Source organism: Elephas maximus, chromosome 16 (genome assembly GCF_024166365.1).
Source record: "Elephas maximus indicus isolate mEleMax1 chromosome 16, mEleMax1 primary haplotype, whole genome shotgun sequence".
Classification (NCBI taxonomy): Eukaryota; Metazoa; Chordata; class Mammalia; order Proboscidea; family Elephantidae; genus Elephas; species Elephas maximus.
The window spans coordinates 9,023,317-9,038,915 of record NC_064834.1 but is presented as its reverse complement, the minus strand read 5'-3'; the positions used below and the strand labels follow the sequence as shown (position 1 = coordinate 9,038,915).

Genomic DNA, 15,599 nt, shown 5'->3' with positions numbered 1-15,599 from the left:
AATATTGTCCTATCATATCCTGCTGCTACCTAGAGAACTATTGAGAAAAAAAAAGCACTGTAAATACCCTTTTACACTCATGATGAGTGTGAATTGAGTGTAAACTGGTACAGCCTTTCTGGGTATCCAGAAACAGCCATAAATATTCAAACTCAATTGCCTCCATGAAATCTTTGCCATAAGGTCAGAAGAACTGAATGGTGCCTGGCTACGATTATAGAACATTTTGATCAAAGACACTATAGAAGAGTCTTGATCAAAAGGGGGAAAATGTGGAACTGAACTTAAAATTCTCATGAAATCCAGACTTTCTGGAGTCACTGAGGCTGGATGACCCCCATGAGACTGCTGCCCTGAGATAATCTTTAAACCTTAAGAAAAACTGTCCCCCAAAGTCATCTTCAAACCAAACAACAGTTTAGCGTCATTAGTAAAGAGTGTTAACTTTGAGCATTTTGCTCTTTTAGAGAATTATCTATATAGGATCAAACTGACAACAGCATCACCAAAGGTTAGATGAAAAGCTTAGGGGGCTGCAAGTTTATCTTAATGGTCGTGGGATAATCTGGAAAAGGATAGCGAGAATGGCTGCACAATTTGAAAAATATAATCAAGGGAACAGAATTGTACATGTAGAAATTGTTGAATTGATGTATGTTCTTGTCGAAAAAATATATATATATATACACATATACACATTTTTTAAAATGTTCTCACTCTTTGGCTCAGTGATTCTAAAATTTTAAAATAATTCATCCCAAGAAAATTAAACGGCTGTGCTGTTTATCACTAAGTCATTTTTTTCCTTCCAAAGCTATTTATATATATATACATATTTTTTTACCATATACATTCTTTTCATAGTAGAACATCTCTAAGGTTCTAATGACTAAAAATAAAGCAACTTCTAGAATATCGCTTTTTATAAAATACTCTTGTAAATTCTTTGGATATTATGGATATCCATAATTTTTTTCTTTTGGTTACAGTAATCACCGTAGTTGCCCTTTATTCTTGCATTGCTCTTAGCGTCTTCCTTTGCCTTGGTCATGTTGTGCTGACTTCCTCCATATTGTGTATTGCCTTTCCTTTCACCAATATTAACATGTGTTTTCTTTCTAGTTAGTAACTTTCCTTCTATTCCTCTCTCATCCCTGGTAACCATCAAAGAATGCTTTTTTCCCCCCATGTGTAAACCTTTTCTTATTAAAATGGCATTTAGTCATTTTAAAATGTGAGGTACAGACCAGCATAGAAAGATATCTAAGATGTCATTAATCGAAAAAAAAACTTTCGGAGCAGTATATACATCTATGGATATATACACATTAAGCTAGACATGCCTGTGGTTATGTTATAGGTACTATAATATCGTCAATCCTCATTATTTGCAGATTCTATATTAGCAAATTTGTCTACTCAAAAAAAAAAAAAAATTTTTTTTTTCTTTTATAAAATTTATGTATAACCCCCAAAATCATTGATACCCCGGGTGTCTTGCAGTCATTTGCCAACATGGGCATGGGCAGAGTGACAGAAAATTTTAGTTGCCCAACATGTACATTCCCAGCTGTCTTACTGAACAAAGCTGGTCAGGATTCTCTAATTTAGTGTTTGTGGAGACGTCATAGAACACAGCTGCAGCAAGTAACAAGAATCAACTGTTATGTACAAAACAAACTGGAAAGGTACACACACCCTCACACACACCAAACTGTGGGCTAGCTGGGTTACTGGGGACTTCCCACTCTGTTGTCTGGAACATCAAAATATATTGCAGAAGGTTAGATTTAAAGTGAGGAACTGAGTAGCCGAATGGTAGTTACCTTTTCAGGAAAAGTCAGAATTTTGGCCACATGAACTGGCACCGCTACCTCATCGATCCGGAGGTTGGGGTCGGGTGAGATGACTGTTCTGCCAGAAAAATCCACTCTCTTTCCTGAAAGGTTGCCTCTAAATCGACCTACACAAATATGAATATGTCAGAGAACCTAAAGGCACAGGGTATGCTGTTTAGGGGATTATATAAACAGAGAAATTGAGGAAAGCCTCCGATTTTCGACTAGACAAGCTTGACATGTACGAAAACCCAAAACCGCTGCCGTCAAGTCGATTCTGACGCGTAGCAGCCCTATACGACAGAGTAGAACTTGCCCCTTATGGTTTCCAAGGAGCAGGTGGTGGGTTCCAACTGCCGACCTTTTGGTCAGCAGCCAAACATTTAGCCACTGACCCACCAGGGGTCTGAAGCTTGACAGACAGATCAAAAGACTTTCACCAAAGACAGCAGGGTGTTTCCTGCACATTCTGACTGAAACGTACCCTGTTTTCCCTTCAGGCGCTGGACAAAACCTCTGGTCCATTTCTTGGGCGCCATGTTGAGGGGAATGCCTGAGAGCTCGCTGTTAATGTAGAGGGCACACTGCAGCTGCAGGAAGTCCCAGTCCTCCATGATCATCTGCGTCTTAGCGCCAGATATCCGATGCTAAAAACGAGCAGAGATTGAACAGAAACAACATTGTTTCTAGGTAGACTTGATTTTCTATTCCTTTAAATTTTATTTTGTTGTGGAAAATATACACAGAAAACATACACTAATTCAATAGCTTCTACACCTACAATTCAGTGACAGTGACTACATTCAAATTGTGCAACCATTCTCACCCCCCTTTTCTGAGTTATTCCTCCTTCATAAACATAAGCACTCTGCTCCTAAGGTTCCTATCTCATCTTTTGAGTTGCCATTGTCAATTTGATCCCACACAGGTAGTTCCTAAAGAGCACGATGCTCAAGGCAGACATTTTTTACTAGTTAAGCTAAACTACTGTTTGGCTTTAAGAAGACTTCAGAGGGTTTTTTAGGTTTAAAGTTTAAAGATTATCTCAGGGCAACAGTTTAAGGGGTTTATCCAACCTTCACGGCTCTTCAGACTTCATGGAAGTCTGAAGTCTCTGAGCATTTGAAATTCTGTTCTGCATTTTTCCCCTTCTGATCAGGATTCTTCTATAGAATCTTTGATGGAAATGTTCAGTAATGGTAGCCTCAGCCTGATTTTCTTGACTGGACATTTTTGTATACACATACTCCGGAACTTATAGCCTTAGAAATGCTAATAGAAAGCACTGACCTTTTTAATGACATCATTTAGGAAAATGATTTCTGTCAATTTCATTGTCAGATCATCTTCATTGGTGCCGGACTTCAGATCACTCACAACAGAGGGCCTGATACACAGAGGGGGCACCAAAAGTCGCGTGAGAATCAAGTCGGAGGGCTTTCCAGCTTCCGGGTTCATGAGAAGCAAAGGGACATCTTCAGCAGGGATTCGTTTAAATAAATTCAGAACTACTAAGGGATTTAAGTTTTCCTACAGAAAGAAGGAAAGGAAGAATGGAGATGTTATATTAATTTTTCATAGTTTGGGCAAAGGTTTACTTCTTCATGTTTTCTAACTTGTCATTTACCTTAAGTATAAACCACAGCAGGAATTTTTGTTGATAACATGCTACGTTGCAAGAGCCTTAAAAATGTGCATGTCCCCTATTTCAACTTATTTAAGCCAATTATCCCACTCCTCGTTAATTATTCCAAATGGTATACTTTTAGAAACGAACACAAAGATTCAGTTACAAGAATATTCACTAAAGTTGTTTTTAATTGTGAAATTGTGAAAAGGTGGAAACCATTGGATAGGTTACAGGCTAAATAAATCGTGACAGATCTATACATGGAAAACTACGAAGCTACTGAAAAAGGGCACCACAGAAATGTAGCTATTAACATGGAAAAGTGTTCACAAACATTGGCACATGACATAAGCATGCGTACATCACCTCACGTTGGGGGCAAATGTACATCTATGCAGAAAAAAGGAAATGGAAGGGATCACCAAGGTGTTAACGGGACTCTCTTTAGGTGAATAGAATTATAATTGTTTTGCTTCTCTTTTAATTTTTTTCTATAACAAGCTTATATAGCCTTTGTAAAGACATGGGGTTCCAAGTGCCTGAAAAGTAGCGGGCAGGCGAAAATGTCAGGACCATGGGCTATCCTGAGATATTTTAATAAGCACTGAGGTAATATAACCACTTGTTTGCATCCTGCCCCTCTCCATGAAATGCAAACACACTCCCTCATGTTTTATTCACTGATGTGAGTGAGGGGCCTGGGAGGGGATAAATGGCGAATTCACATTCTGGCCCTCTCCCGTCTCCCCAGGTGGTGCAGGAAGGACCAGGGCGAGCTGATGATTACAGAGGATCTGCCACTGCTCCAACCACCACGACAGGCATCGAAAATGATCTCAAAAAAATGGATCTTGTTAGACTAATCTTAAGAAACAAGGAAAAACACAGCACAGAACACAAGCGATGTGATCAAGTGTCACATGTGGTACGAACAATATACTTGTGGTTCAGCGGAGGGTAAGATCAAAGGGGGCGTGTCCAGATATCAGAGGCAGCTGCATGGAAGAAGTTAAGGGATGGGTGGAATTTTGGTGAGAAGGACGTTGGCAGAACACTATGAGCGGAGCACAAAAGCAGAGAGCTGGGCTGATGCCTCATCTATGATCCTGTTATTGTTATCGGGGGGCAGTATCAGTGGCAAACACCTACTGTAACTGGATGACATGCACCGAGCACTCGTTCCGAACCAGGGACCGCACTAAGCACTTGATCTGGAATCCATCTCTCAACCCTTGCAGGAGTCCTAAGACAGACACGCTTGTAGTCTCTTTTACAGGTGAGGAGACTGAAGTCCAGGATAGGTCACGTGCCCAGAGTCACAGAGCTAGTGAGTGCCAGAGCTGGGCTCTAATCTCAGGTTTGTCTGACCCCAAAGCCGAGGCTCTTAACCACTACCCTGTTGTTACAGTTGTCAGCTGTTGCTGAGTCGTCTCCAACTCACGGCACCCTTATGTATAACAGAATGAAACACTGCTTGGTTCCATGCCGTTTTCATGAATGTTGGAGATTAACCTCTAAAATGTCTACCTGGGAAAAGTAGGGTGGGGTTGACAGAAACGTGGTGGCAGTTCAGGAACGCTCTGAGAGCCAAGCTCCATGTACCAGACAAGAGATCCTTAAATGGGAAGTGGTTATCTCCTGGGCTGAATCTTTTAACAGACTTTTCAAAGAAAAAGGCCTCCCAGGCCCTGCTACTGCTAGGTACGCTGAGACAGTGAAGCAGTCCTCTGAAGTGACAGTGGTGGGAAGTCAAAGATGCTAATAAGGACAGGACACCAGGATCACTGCAGGTTCCCTAGCCAGGATGCCTCCTGGCTTCCAGGCCCACTCCCGTACAAGCCCCGCCTCAGAGAGCTCCTCGCCTCCAGGGCTGTGGAGGGACGGATCCCCCTTCCCAGCCTGAGCCTCGGCTTTCTCTACAGTAACAACCATAGTCCAGGGGCAACACTTAGAACAGTGCCCGCGTGTGAGCAGCAAGCACTTAACGTAGGCTGTGATCATTAGTGCTCTCTCGGCCTTGCAGACACATCCTCCATTTCAGAATGACCCTATGTGCTACTTAACCCTGGACATGCCTAGCTCACTGCCCTTGACTCTTCAAACTCTACTCAAGTTTAAAGACCAGATCTTTAAAGTTTAAAGGCCATCCCTTTCCTCAGTCTTCCCTAACCACCAAGTCAAAAGTGCCGTGTCCCACCTTCTGGTTTCCCACTGAGCTTACTGTCCCTGCCACCTGTGTGTCTGGCAGCACTCTGCTCTGTAACATTAGCTGCCTTTTCACATCTAGGCTGCATGACCCGAGAGGAGACCGACTGCCCGCAGTTCTGGATGATCCCTCACAGGTCCAGTGGAGGACAGGTACTCAGTAGCCACTCACGTAGCTTGTTAGCTTCTTGTACTATCAGCTTTGAAAGCAGACAATAACAGAAAAACATTGGTTGTTGCTGTTAGGTGCCGTCGAGTCGGTTCCGACTCATAGCGACCCTATCTATGCACAACAGAACGAAACACTGCCCAGTCCTGAGCCATCCTCATAATCGTTGTTATGCTTGAGCTCACTGTTGCAGCCACTGTGTCAATCCACCTTGTCGAGGGTCTTCCTTTTTTCCGCTGACCCTGTACTCTGCCAAGCATGATGTCCTCCTCCAGGTACCAATCCCTCCTGACATGTATAAGGTATGTAAGATACAGTCTCACCATCCTTGCCTCTAAGGAGCATTCTGGCTGTTCTTCTTCTAAGACTGATTTGTTCGTTCTTTTAGCCGTCCATGGTATATTCAATATTCTTCGCCAACACAATTCAAAGGCGTCAACTCTTCTTCGGTCTTTCTTATTCATTGTCCAGCTTTCACATGCATATGATGTGATTGAAAATACCATGGCTTGGGTCTGGCAGATCTTAGTCTTCAAGGTGGCACCTTTCCACTTCAACACTTTAAAGAGGTCCTTTGCAGCAGATTTGCCCAATGCAATGTGTCTTTTGATTTCTTCGCTGCTGCCTCCATGGCTGTTGATTGTGGATCCAAGTAAAATGAAATCCTTGACAACTTCAATCTTTTCTCCGTTTATCATGATGTTGCTCAGTAGTCCAGTTGTGAGGATTTTTGTTTTCTTTATGTTGAAGGGCAATGCATACTGAAGGCTGTGGTCTTTGATCTTCATTAGGAAGTGCTTCAAGTCCTCTTCACTTTCAGCAAGCAAGGTTGTGTCGTCTGCATAATGCAGGTTGTTGATGAGTCTTCCTCCAATCCTGATGCCCCATTCTTCTTCATATAGTCCAGCTTCTGGGATTATTTGCTCAGCATACAGATTGAATAGGTATGGTGAAAGAATACAACCCTGGCACACACCTTTCCTGACTTTAAACCAGTCAGTATCTCCTTGTTCTGTCCGAACAACTGCCTCTTGATCTATGTAGATTCCTCATGAGCACAATTAAGTGTTCTGGAATTCCCATTCTTCACAATATCCATAATTTGTTATGGTCTACAGAGTCGAATGCCTTTGCATAATCAATAAAACACAGGTAAACATCCTTCTGGTATTCTCTGCTTTCAGCCAGGATCCCTCTGACTTCAGCAATGATATCCCTGGTTCCACGTCCTCTTCTGAATCCAGCCTGAATTTCTGGCAGTTCCCTGTCGATATACTGCTGCAGCCGTTTTTGAATGATCTTCAGCAAAATTTTGCTTGCGTGTGATATTAATGATATTGTTCTATAATTTCCGCATCCGGTTGGATCAACTTTCTTGGGAATAGGCATAAATATGGATCTCTTCCGGTCAGTTGGCCAGGAAGCTGTCTTCCATATTTCTTGGCATAGACGAGTGAGCACCTCCAGCGCTGCATCTGTTTGTTGAAACATCTCAATTGATATCCCATCAATTCCTGGAGCCTTGTTTTTCGCTAATACCTTCAGAGCAGCCTGGACTTCTTCCTTCAGTACCATCGGTTCCTGATCATATGCAACCTCTTGAAATGGCCGAACATCAACTAATTCTTTTTGGTATAACGACTCTGTGTATTTCTTCCATCTTCTGTTGACGCTTCCTGTGTCGTTTGATATTTTCCCCATAGAACCCTTCACTATTGCAACTTGGGGCTTGAATTTTTTCTTCAGTTCTTTCAGCTTGAGAAACGCCGACCGTGTTCTTCCCTTTTGGTTTTCCATCTCCAGCTCTTTGCACATGTCATTATAATACTTCACTCTGTCTTCTCGAGACGCCCTTTGAAATCTTCTGTTCAGTTCTTTTACTTCATCAATTCTTCCTTTTGCTTTAGCTGCTCGACGTTGGACAGCAAGTTTCAGAGTCTCCTTTGACATCCATTTTGGTCTTTTCTTTCTTTCCTGTCTTTTCAGTGACCTCTTGCTTTCTTCATGGATGATGTCCTGGATGTCATTCCACAACTCGTCTGGTCTTTAGTCACTAGTGCTCGACGTGTCATATCTATTCTTCTGATGGTCTCTAAATTCAGGTGAGATGTTCTCAAGGTCATATTTTGGCTCTCGTGGACTTGCTCTGATTTTCTTCAGTTTCAGTTTGAACTTGCATAGGAGCAATTCATGGTATGTTCCACAGTCGGCCCCTGGCCTTGTTCTGACTGATGATATTGAGCTTTTCCATCGTCTCTTTCCACAGATGTAGTCAATTTGATTTCTGTGTGTTCCATCTGGCGAGGTCCATGTGTATAGTCGCCGTTTATGTTGGTGAAAGAAGGTATTTGCAATGAAGAAGTCGTTGGTCTTTGAAAATTCTATCATTCGATCTCTGGCATTGTTTCTATCACCAAGGCCATGTTTTCCAACTACCGATCCTTCTTCTTTGTTTCCAACTTTTGCATTCCAATCACCAGTAATTATCAATGCATCTTGATTGCATGTTCGATCAATTTCAGACTGCAGCAGCTGATAAAAATCTTTTATTTCTTCATCTTTGGCTCTAGTGGATGGTGCGTAAATTTGAATAATAGTCGTATTAAGTGGTCTTCCTTGTAGGCGTATGGATATTATCCTATCACCGACAGCATTGTGCTTCAGGATAGATCTTGAAATGTTCTTTTTGACAATAAATGCAACACCATTCCTCTTCAAGTTGTTATTCCCAACATAGTATGCTATATGATTGTCCAATTCAAAATGACCAATACCAGTTCATTTCAGTTCACTAATTCCTAGGATATCAATGTTTACGCGTTCCATTTCAGTTTTGACGATTTCCAATTTTCCTAGATTCATACTTTGTACATTCAAGGTTCTGATTATTAATCTATGTTTACAGCTGTTTCTTCTCATTTTGAGTTGTGCCACATCAGCAGATGAAGGTCCCGAAAGCTTGACTCCATCCATGCCATTTAGGTCGACTCTACTTTGAGGAGGCAGCTCTTCCCCAGTCATCTTTTGAATGCCTTCCAACCTGGGGGGCTCATCTTCCAGCACTATATCAGCCAATGTTCTGCTGCTATTCATAAGGTTTTCACTGGCTAATGCTTTTCAGAAATAGACTGCCGGGCCCTTCTTCCTAGTCTGTCTTAGTCTGGAAGCTCAGCCACTGTCAGTTTGTCGTACTGTGGGGACTTGGGTGTTGCTGTGATGCTGGAGGCTGTGCCACTGGTATTCAGATACCAGCAGGGTCACCCATGGAGGAAAGACATTCACCTGTGTTTTACTGACTATGCAAAGGCATCCGGCTGTGTGGATCATTTAACAAATTACAGATTAACACTGTGAAGAATGGGAATTCCAGAACACTTAACTGTGCTCATGCGGAACCTGTACATACAAGGGGATACTGCATGGTTTAAAATCAGGAAAGGTGTGTGTCAGGGTTGTATCCTTTCACCATACTTACTCAATCTATGTGCTGAACAAATTAATTTGAGAAGCTAGAGTATACGAAGAAGAATGTAGCATCCTGACTGGAGAAAGACTTACTAACAACCTATGGTATGCAGATAACACAACCTTGCTTGCTGAATGTGAAAAGGGCTTGAAGCACTTACTGATGAAGATCAAAGACCTCAACATAAAGAAAACAAAATGCTCACAACAGGACAAATGGAGAAAAGGCTGAAGTTGCCAAGGATTTCATTTTACTTGGATCCACAATCAATATCCATGGAAGCAGCAGTCAGTATTGCATTGAGCAAATCTGCTGCAAAAGATCTCTTTAAAGCGTTAAAAAGCAGAGATGTCACTTTAAGGACTAAGATGCACCTCACCCAAGCCATGGTATTTTCAATTGCCTCCTATGCATGTGAAAGGTGGACAATGAATAAGGAAGATCGAAGAATTGAAGCTGTTGAATTACGGTGTTGTTGAAAAACACTGAATATACCATGGACTGCCAGAAGAACAAACAAGCCTCTATTGGAAGAATTACAGCCAGAATGCTCCTTGGAAGCAAGGACGTTGAGACTTCATCTCATGTACTTTGGATATGCTACCAGGAGGGACCAGTCCCTGGAGAAGGACATCATGCTTGGTAAGGTAGAGGGTCAGCAAACAAGAGGAGGACCCTCGACGAGATGGACTGACACACTGGTTGCAACAATGGGCTCAAACACAAAAAGTATTGTGAGGATGGCACAGGACTGGGCAGTGTTTTGTTCTGTTATATACAGGGGTTGGTATGGGTGGGAACTGACTCGACGGCACCTAACAACAACTATTAGACAGTACTATGAGGATTAGCCGCCCCCCCAAAAAAGATTAAGCACTAATCAAATCCAGAGCAAGAAAAAACAAGACACTTCATAAAATTGTATTAGTTAAGCTTAAACCAGTTAAAATAAATTAATGGCTGTAAGGGGAGTTATCTAAATCTTCCTGCATCTCAGTGTCCATGAGGGAACAGGCCTTTCAGGTTATGCTCTGTACATCTACAATTTTAAAATCTTTTACAATGAAAACATATCACATATTACCTGTATGATTAAAAATGTGCTGAGAAACTTAGTGCCAGACAAACACTTGTCACACAAAGTGGTCCTTTATGTGAATTCTTAGCTTAACTGCTAACTTAGTAATTGAACTTTTCTGCTAACTTAATTGGACTTTTCATTCTGGAAAAAGGTGAGGGAGACAGGCGTGAAAGAGAGTGTGTGATGCATGGGTGTTATGGACTGAACTGTGTCTCCCCAAAATATGGGCTGGAATCCTAACCCCTATACTTGTGGAGGTAATCCCATTTGGGGATAAGGTTTTCTGTTACATTTATGAGGCCACATCAGTGTAGGGTGTGCCCTAAACCTAATCACTTCTGAGTTATAAAAAGGGCAGATCAGACAGAGACAAGCCAGCATAAATGAGAAAAGAAAGATGCCAGATGAAGACCACTAGGAACCGAGGAACACTGGGGCTACAGGAGCAGAGACAGGGATCTTCCCTCAGAGCTGGTACCCTCAATGTGGACCCTCAGCCTCCTGAACTGCGAGAAAATAAATTTCTGTTCTGTAAACCACCCACTTGTGCTACTTCCGTTACAGCAGCACTAGGTAACTACGACAACGTGGGGGGCAGGCAGAGGGTGGGTGTACATTTCAGGCTCTCACCTGGGCTCTTCCCAGTAGGGGCTCTACTTCTTTGTTATGTTCGATGGCTGTTTCAAAAGACTGAAGGAAATTTGATACAATTGGATCCACTATTTTTTTGTTGGTCTTGTATTTCTCATGAATTATCTTCAGTAATCCACATTTCTTTACAGTACCTATAAGAGTGCATTTATTTAGAGAGAATAAAGGAAATGAGGTTCTTAGGCTGGCCGGAGGTTGTTATCTAGTTAACAAAACATCTGAAAACGTTACAGCCATGAAAGATGAGCGGTATGGTTGCTAACAGTGTGCCAGCTGCCAGGCTCTGCAGCCTAACATACAAGGAGAAAAGCTGCCCCGGGAAAGCAGATAAAACTACGAGAGCAAACATAACAGAGTGGGTGTAAAGGCCATCACGAAGCCTTTCACCAACTCCACTCACCATTAAAAGCACCACACTGATGGCAAATGGTTTTTTTCCTGCACTTATCAGAGATCTTCTTCTTTAGGCCTCGCTTTTGAAGGTAGGTCAGGCCGGGCCTCTTTAGATAGTCCAGAAACTGCTTCTTCTCCTCCTGGGACAGCATGATGTGGCAGCAGGTTTTGCAAATCATCTTTTCAAAATGAAACAGAACAGAGAAGAGGATGAGGGACAAAGAACTATTCTTTGTAAAACGCCACCCCCTCATCCAGGACACCAAACGGCGGCAGACAGACGTACACACAAACACGCTGAGAGGTGGCCAACGTTCATCACAACACTGGCAGTAGTTACACTGGGTGCAAGGAGTTTTCTTAACTTTCATTTTTTAATTTGTGCTGTTCCATACTGTTGAAATATTTTTTATTATATACTTATGTATACATATACACACAGACATACATACACACACACGCACACGTGTATCACCTTCTGTAGGAAAATAAAGGAATAAATGATCCCTCGGCACTTTAGTGCAGTGCAAGATAAAAAACTCTATGTATTTAGTAAAAAATCTCCTCTACTCACAATTTCTAAACTCACTCTAATTTCCCCAACCCAGCTCCAGAATTTATGACTTAGAAATCGACATTCGAGTGCTCACCTGTAAGATGCCTATAACTGCTCGGAAGTATCCCACATGAAAACAAGGCAATTCCAAGTCAACGTATCCGTAGTGGCCCAGACAGTCGGCCAAGTTTTTCCCACAGGTTTCACAAGGACGATCCTTCTCACTTGTGCCCTTTGGATAAAAGCACATCCAATAATCAATTCGCTGGAGAGCAAAGTGGGACCAGTGTTCACATCTGTCAAGGGGGTCCAGGATCAGCTGGGAAGCTGCCACATATTCACATCCAACAGACTGATGGCTGGAGTGTCTGACTGGTCTGAGAAAGATGTGGGAGGTAAAGGAGAGGGAAGGCAGCCCCCCCCCCCCCCCGCCGTTTTATTAGCAAGTCAAACACAGGGCCTGGGAGGGGGCGGGGCAGAGGGATCTCACCATCCTGTGGTCTAGCACCCCATACAGCAAGGGGGCGTGGTTGTTGTCCTGGCTGTACAAGTTCTTGCTCACGACCTGGATGTGCGCCTGCTGGCGCATCTCCTCAGGGGACTTCATGCCAAAGCAGATATGGCTTCTAGAACAGAAAGAAACAGGGGAGCAATGACATCAAAATCACCGCCAACCTCGCACCACACACAGGATCCACGGCACTAAAAAAGTATGACTTCTGTAAGGAAACGTAGTGGCCAACCATCAGGACCTTGGATTTGGCAATGGATTCTTCGATATGATGCCAAAAGCATGGACAACAACAAAAAAATAGATAAACTGGGCTTCATCGAAATTAAAAACTTTTGTGCATCAAAGAACATTTCCAAGAAAGTGAAAAAACAATCTATAAAATGGAAGAAAATATTTACACGTTATATATCTGATGTTGTCAGCTGCTACTGAGTTGGCAAGCAACTCATGGTGACCCAATGCACAACTTAAGGAAACACACCCAGTCCCACACCATCCCCACGACTGGTTGCAGACTGGACCCTTGTGATGGATAGGGTTTTCATCCACTGATTTTCAGAAGTAGATCATCAGGCCTTCCTTCCTCGTATGTCTACGGTGATATGAGTTCCTTTATGTGGCCTTTTGCCTTGGTTCTTTAGAAAAACAGCTTGAGAGATTTTTCCCCCAACCTTTGCGCTAGTATTCTACCCCAGAGGGTTCCTTACTTTTGTCCAGGTTGACTGATATTTCCTGGGTCAGCTGTAAACAACTTGTGGTTTGATAGTTTTTGCCAGGCTCTGAGATTTGTCTATTTTACATACCCTGCAGGGATTGGTCAGTACACTTATAGCCTACTATGCAACTGAAAGGACACTGGCCTGTGGAGAGGGGATTGGTCAATTCATGGCCCCCAGTAGGACGGCCATGATATCAACAAAGAGTTTGCTTATACATGCAGCCAACCCCACAGAGGTCGACAGACAAACAGAAGAAGGAAAAAGGGAGCAGAAGAGGCAAGAAGAGAGAAGCAGAGAGACAGAGAGGAGGCAAGGAACGTCTTAAAAGAGCTGTAACAGAGATCAAGGGCTGTAACACTAAGGACATCAAGAGGCATGGAAGGGACCCTGCGGCAGAGCCAGGGCTACAGGCCCAGGAGGGGCCCTGAGGCCGGATCAGTGGTGATGGCAGAAACCTGCTGTTAGGACTGCAGCTGAGAGAGCTGAACAAACTGCCACGCTGGTATGAGCTGGGTCAGGTAGTGGAGAGGCTGAAGGCAGGGAAGCCGGTCCTGAGGAGGCTGAGAGGAGGCCAGCACAGCCGAGAGGGGCCTGCCTGCTTGCCCAGCCGAGAGGAGCTGACGGGGCTGCTCTGCACTGCAGAAGGGAGGGATGTGTTCTCCTCTATGAGGGAGCCTTTCAGGCCTTGCCTGCGTGCTTCCCGATCCTGTGTTGTACCCTGTTACTTCCTTAACAAACACTTAACTCTAAGTATGGTTGGCGAGTTCTGTGAGGCCAATGCAGCGAATTATCAAACCCAGCAGAAAAGCAGAGTGTTGTGGTGAGGGATGGCTGATACCAGAAATGGTAAGGAGGTTGGAGAGCAGAAGCATGTCTGACCTCCACCTCATGGGAATCAGCTTCGGGCTGAGCCAGGTTATTATCCTCCGATGTCCGACGAGTTCTGATCTACCACCACCATTTTACAGCATCTTAGTCTGGAAGCTCTGCTAAAACCTGTTCAGTGTCATAGCAACACTCAAGCCACCAGTGACAGACAGGTGGTGGCATCCACGAGGTGCACCGGCTGGTAAGTGAACCCCGACCTCCTGCATGGAAGTGCACAATTCTACCATTGAACCACCAGTGCCCCCACCCATCCAGGCAGCCTTCAGGTTACAAACAAAACCCGCTTCTGAGTGTCTTTAAGCAGAATTTGTAGGCAAGTCAGAAGAGGCACGTGCGGTTCTTACTTCACGTCAGTTAGTCAGATGCTTGTCTTGGTATATAGTACATATTTTACCTTTCTATACGTATACATACAAAACACTTAAACGCTTCCGAACCATACAATGTTTTCCTGAACATCACAAAATAGTGCATGTGTTCATTATTATGAACCACTGCACGTACTTAACTCCAATTTTAATATAATAGGCTTTATGGTAGTCTGTTCTGAAGTACAAGTTGCCTGTAAGTCAGATGTCCAAAACTCGGGGACTGTATATTTGTGTATATCTGTACATCTGATAAGGGCTTAATACCCAGAACATATCAAGAACTCCCACAACTCAACAACAAAAAGCCAACACAGTTAAAAAACGAACAGGGGACTTCAACAGATATTTCTCCAAAGACTTGAAAGCAGAGACTCAAACAGAGAGCTGTACACCAGCGCTCACTGCAGCACTCTTCACAACACCAAAAGGTGGAAACAATCTCAATGCCCATCGACAGATGACTGGATCAACAAAATGTGCTACATACATACGACGGAACACTACCCAGCCAAGAGAAGAAATGAAGTCCTAATACACGCTACGATATGGACGGAGCTTGGAGATATTTTGCTGAGTGAAATAAGTCAGTCACATCAATCAATACACAACCTCACTCATATAAAAAGACAAGAAAAGGCAAACGTATAGAGGACAGGTTATGCGTGGTTACCAGAGGCGGGAGGCGAGGGGGGGGTAATGGTGATGGGAATATCACGCTGACTAAGGGTAGAGTTGCACAGCCCATTATTTTAATCGCTGTCAGTCAAGTTGTCACCTGTAAAAAACTGAACTGGCAAAAGTTGTGTGATATATTTACCACAACAACAACAAAAAGAGTAGCTGCTGAGGCTGCTTATAAACAACCAAAAACCTCTTGGGGTTCGGTTTTTTGGTTTGGAGGTTTAGGGTCACGGTTTCATGGGACATCCCAGTTAACTGGCCTGATACCGTGTTTAGTGCTCCTGTTCTCCCTCCTACTCCACTGCGTAGTGCCTGGGGTCGTAAAAGCTTACAAGCAGCCACCCAAGGCACAACAACTGGTCTCTATTCATCTGGATTAACAGGGAAAGGAGGAGAACTGCAGCCCGTGACCTCTTCATTCTACACGTTCTTCCCAA

The 15,599-nt window shown here is 43.3% G+C and overlaps 1 protein-coding gene across 4 annotated transcripts in view; it reads right to left on the bottom strand.

The window, feature by feature from the left end:
* The window catches only part of POLR3A (RNA polymerase III subunit A), a 70,203-nt gene that overhangs the window by 51,811 nt on the left and 2,793 nt on the right, over nt 1-15,599 (bottom strand). For 3 of the 4 annotated variants that reach the window (XM_049855765.1, XM_049855766.1, XM_049855767.1), the window contains exons 2-8: nt 12,480-12,615; nt 12,084-12,221; nt 11,441-11,612; nt 11,020-11,174; nt 3,129-3,368; nt 2,323-2,485; nt 1,827-1,963 (exon numbers count right to left, since the gene is read on the bottom strand). In XM_049855765.1, the coding sequence (XP_049711722.1) occupies nt 1,827-1,963; nt 2,323-2,485; nt 3,129-3,368; nt 11,020-11,174; nt 11,441-11,612; nt 12,084-12,221; nt 12,480-12,615 (1,141 nt within the window). Of the gene's footprint in view, nt 1-1,826; nt 1,964-2,322; nt 2,486-3,128; nt 3,369-11,019; nt 11,175-11,440; nt 11,613-12,083; nt 12,222-12,479; nt 12,616-15,599 lie in introns of those variants that run through there. The other variant, XM_049855768.1, reaches the window with a different exon arrangement.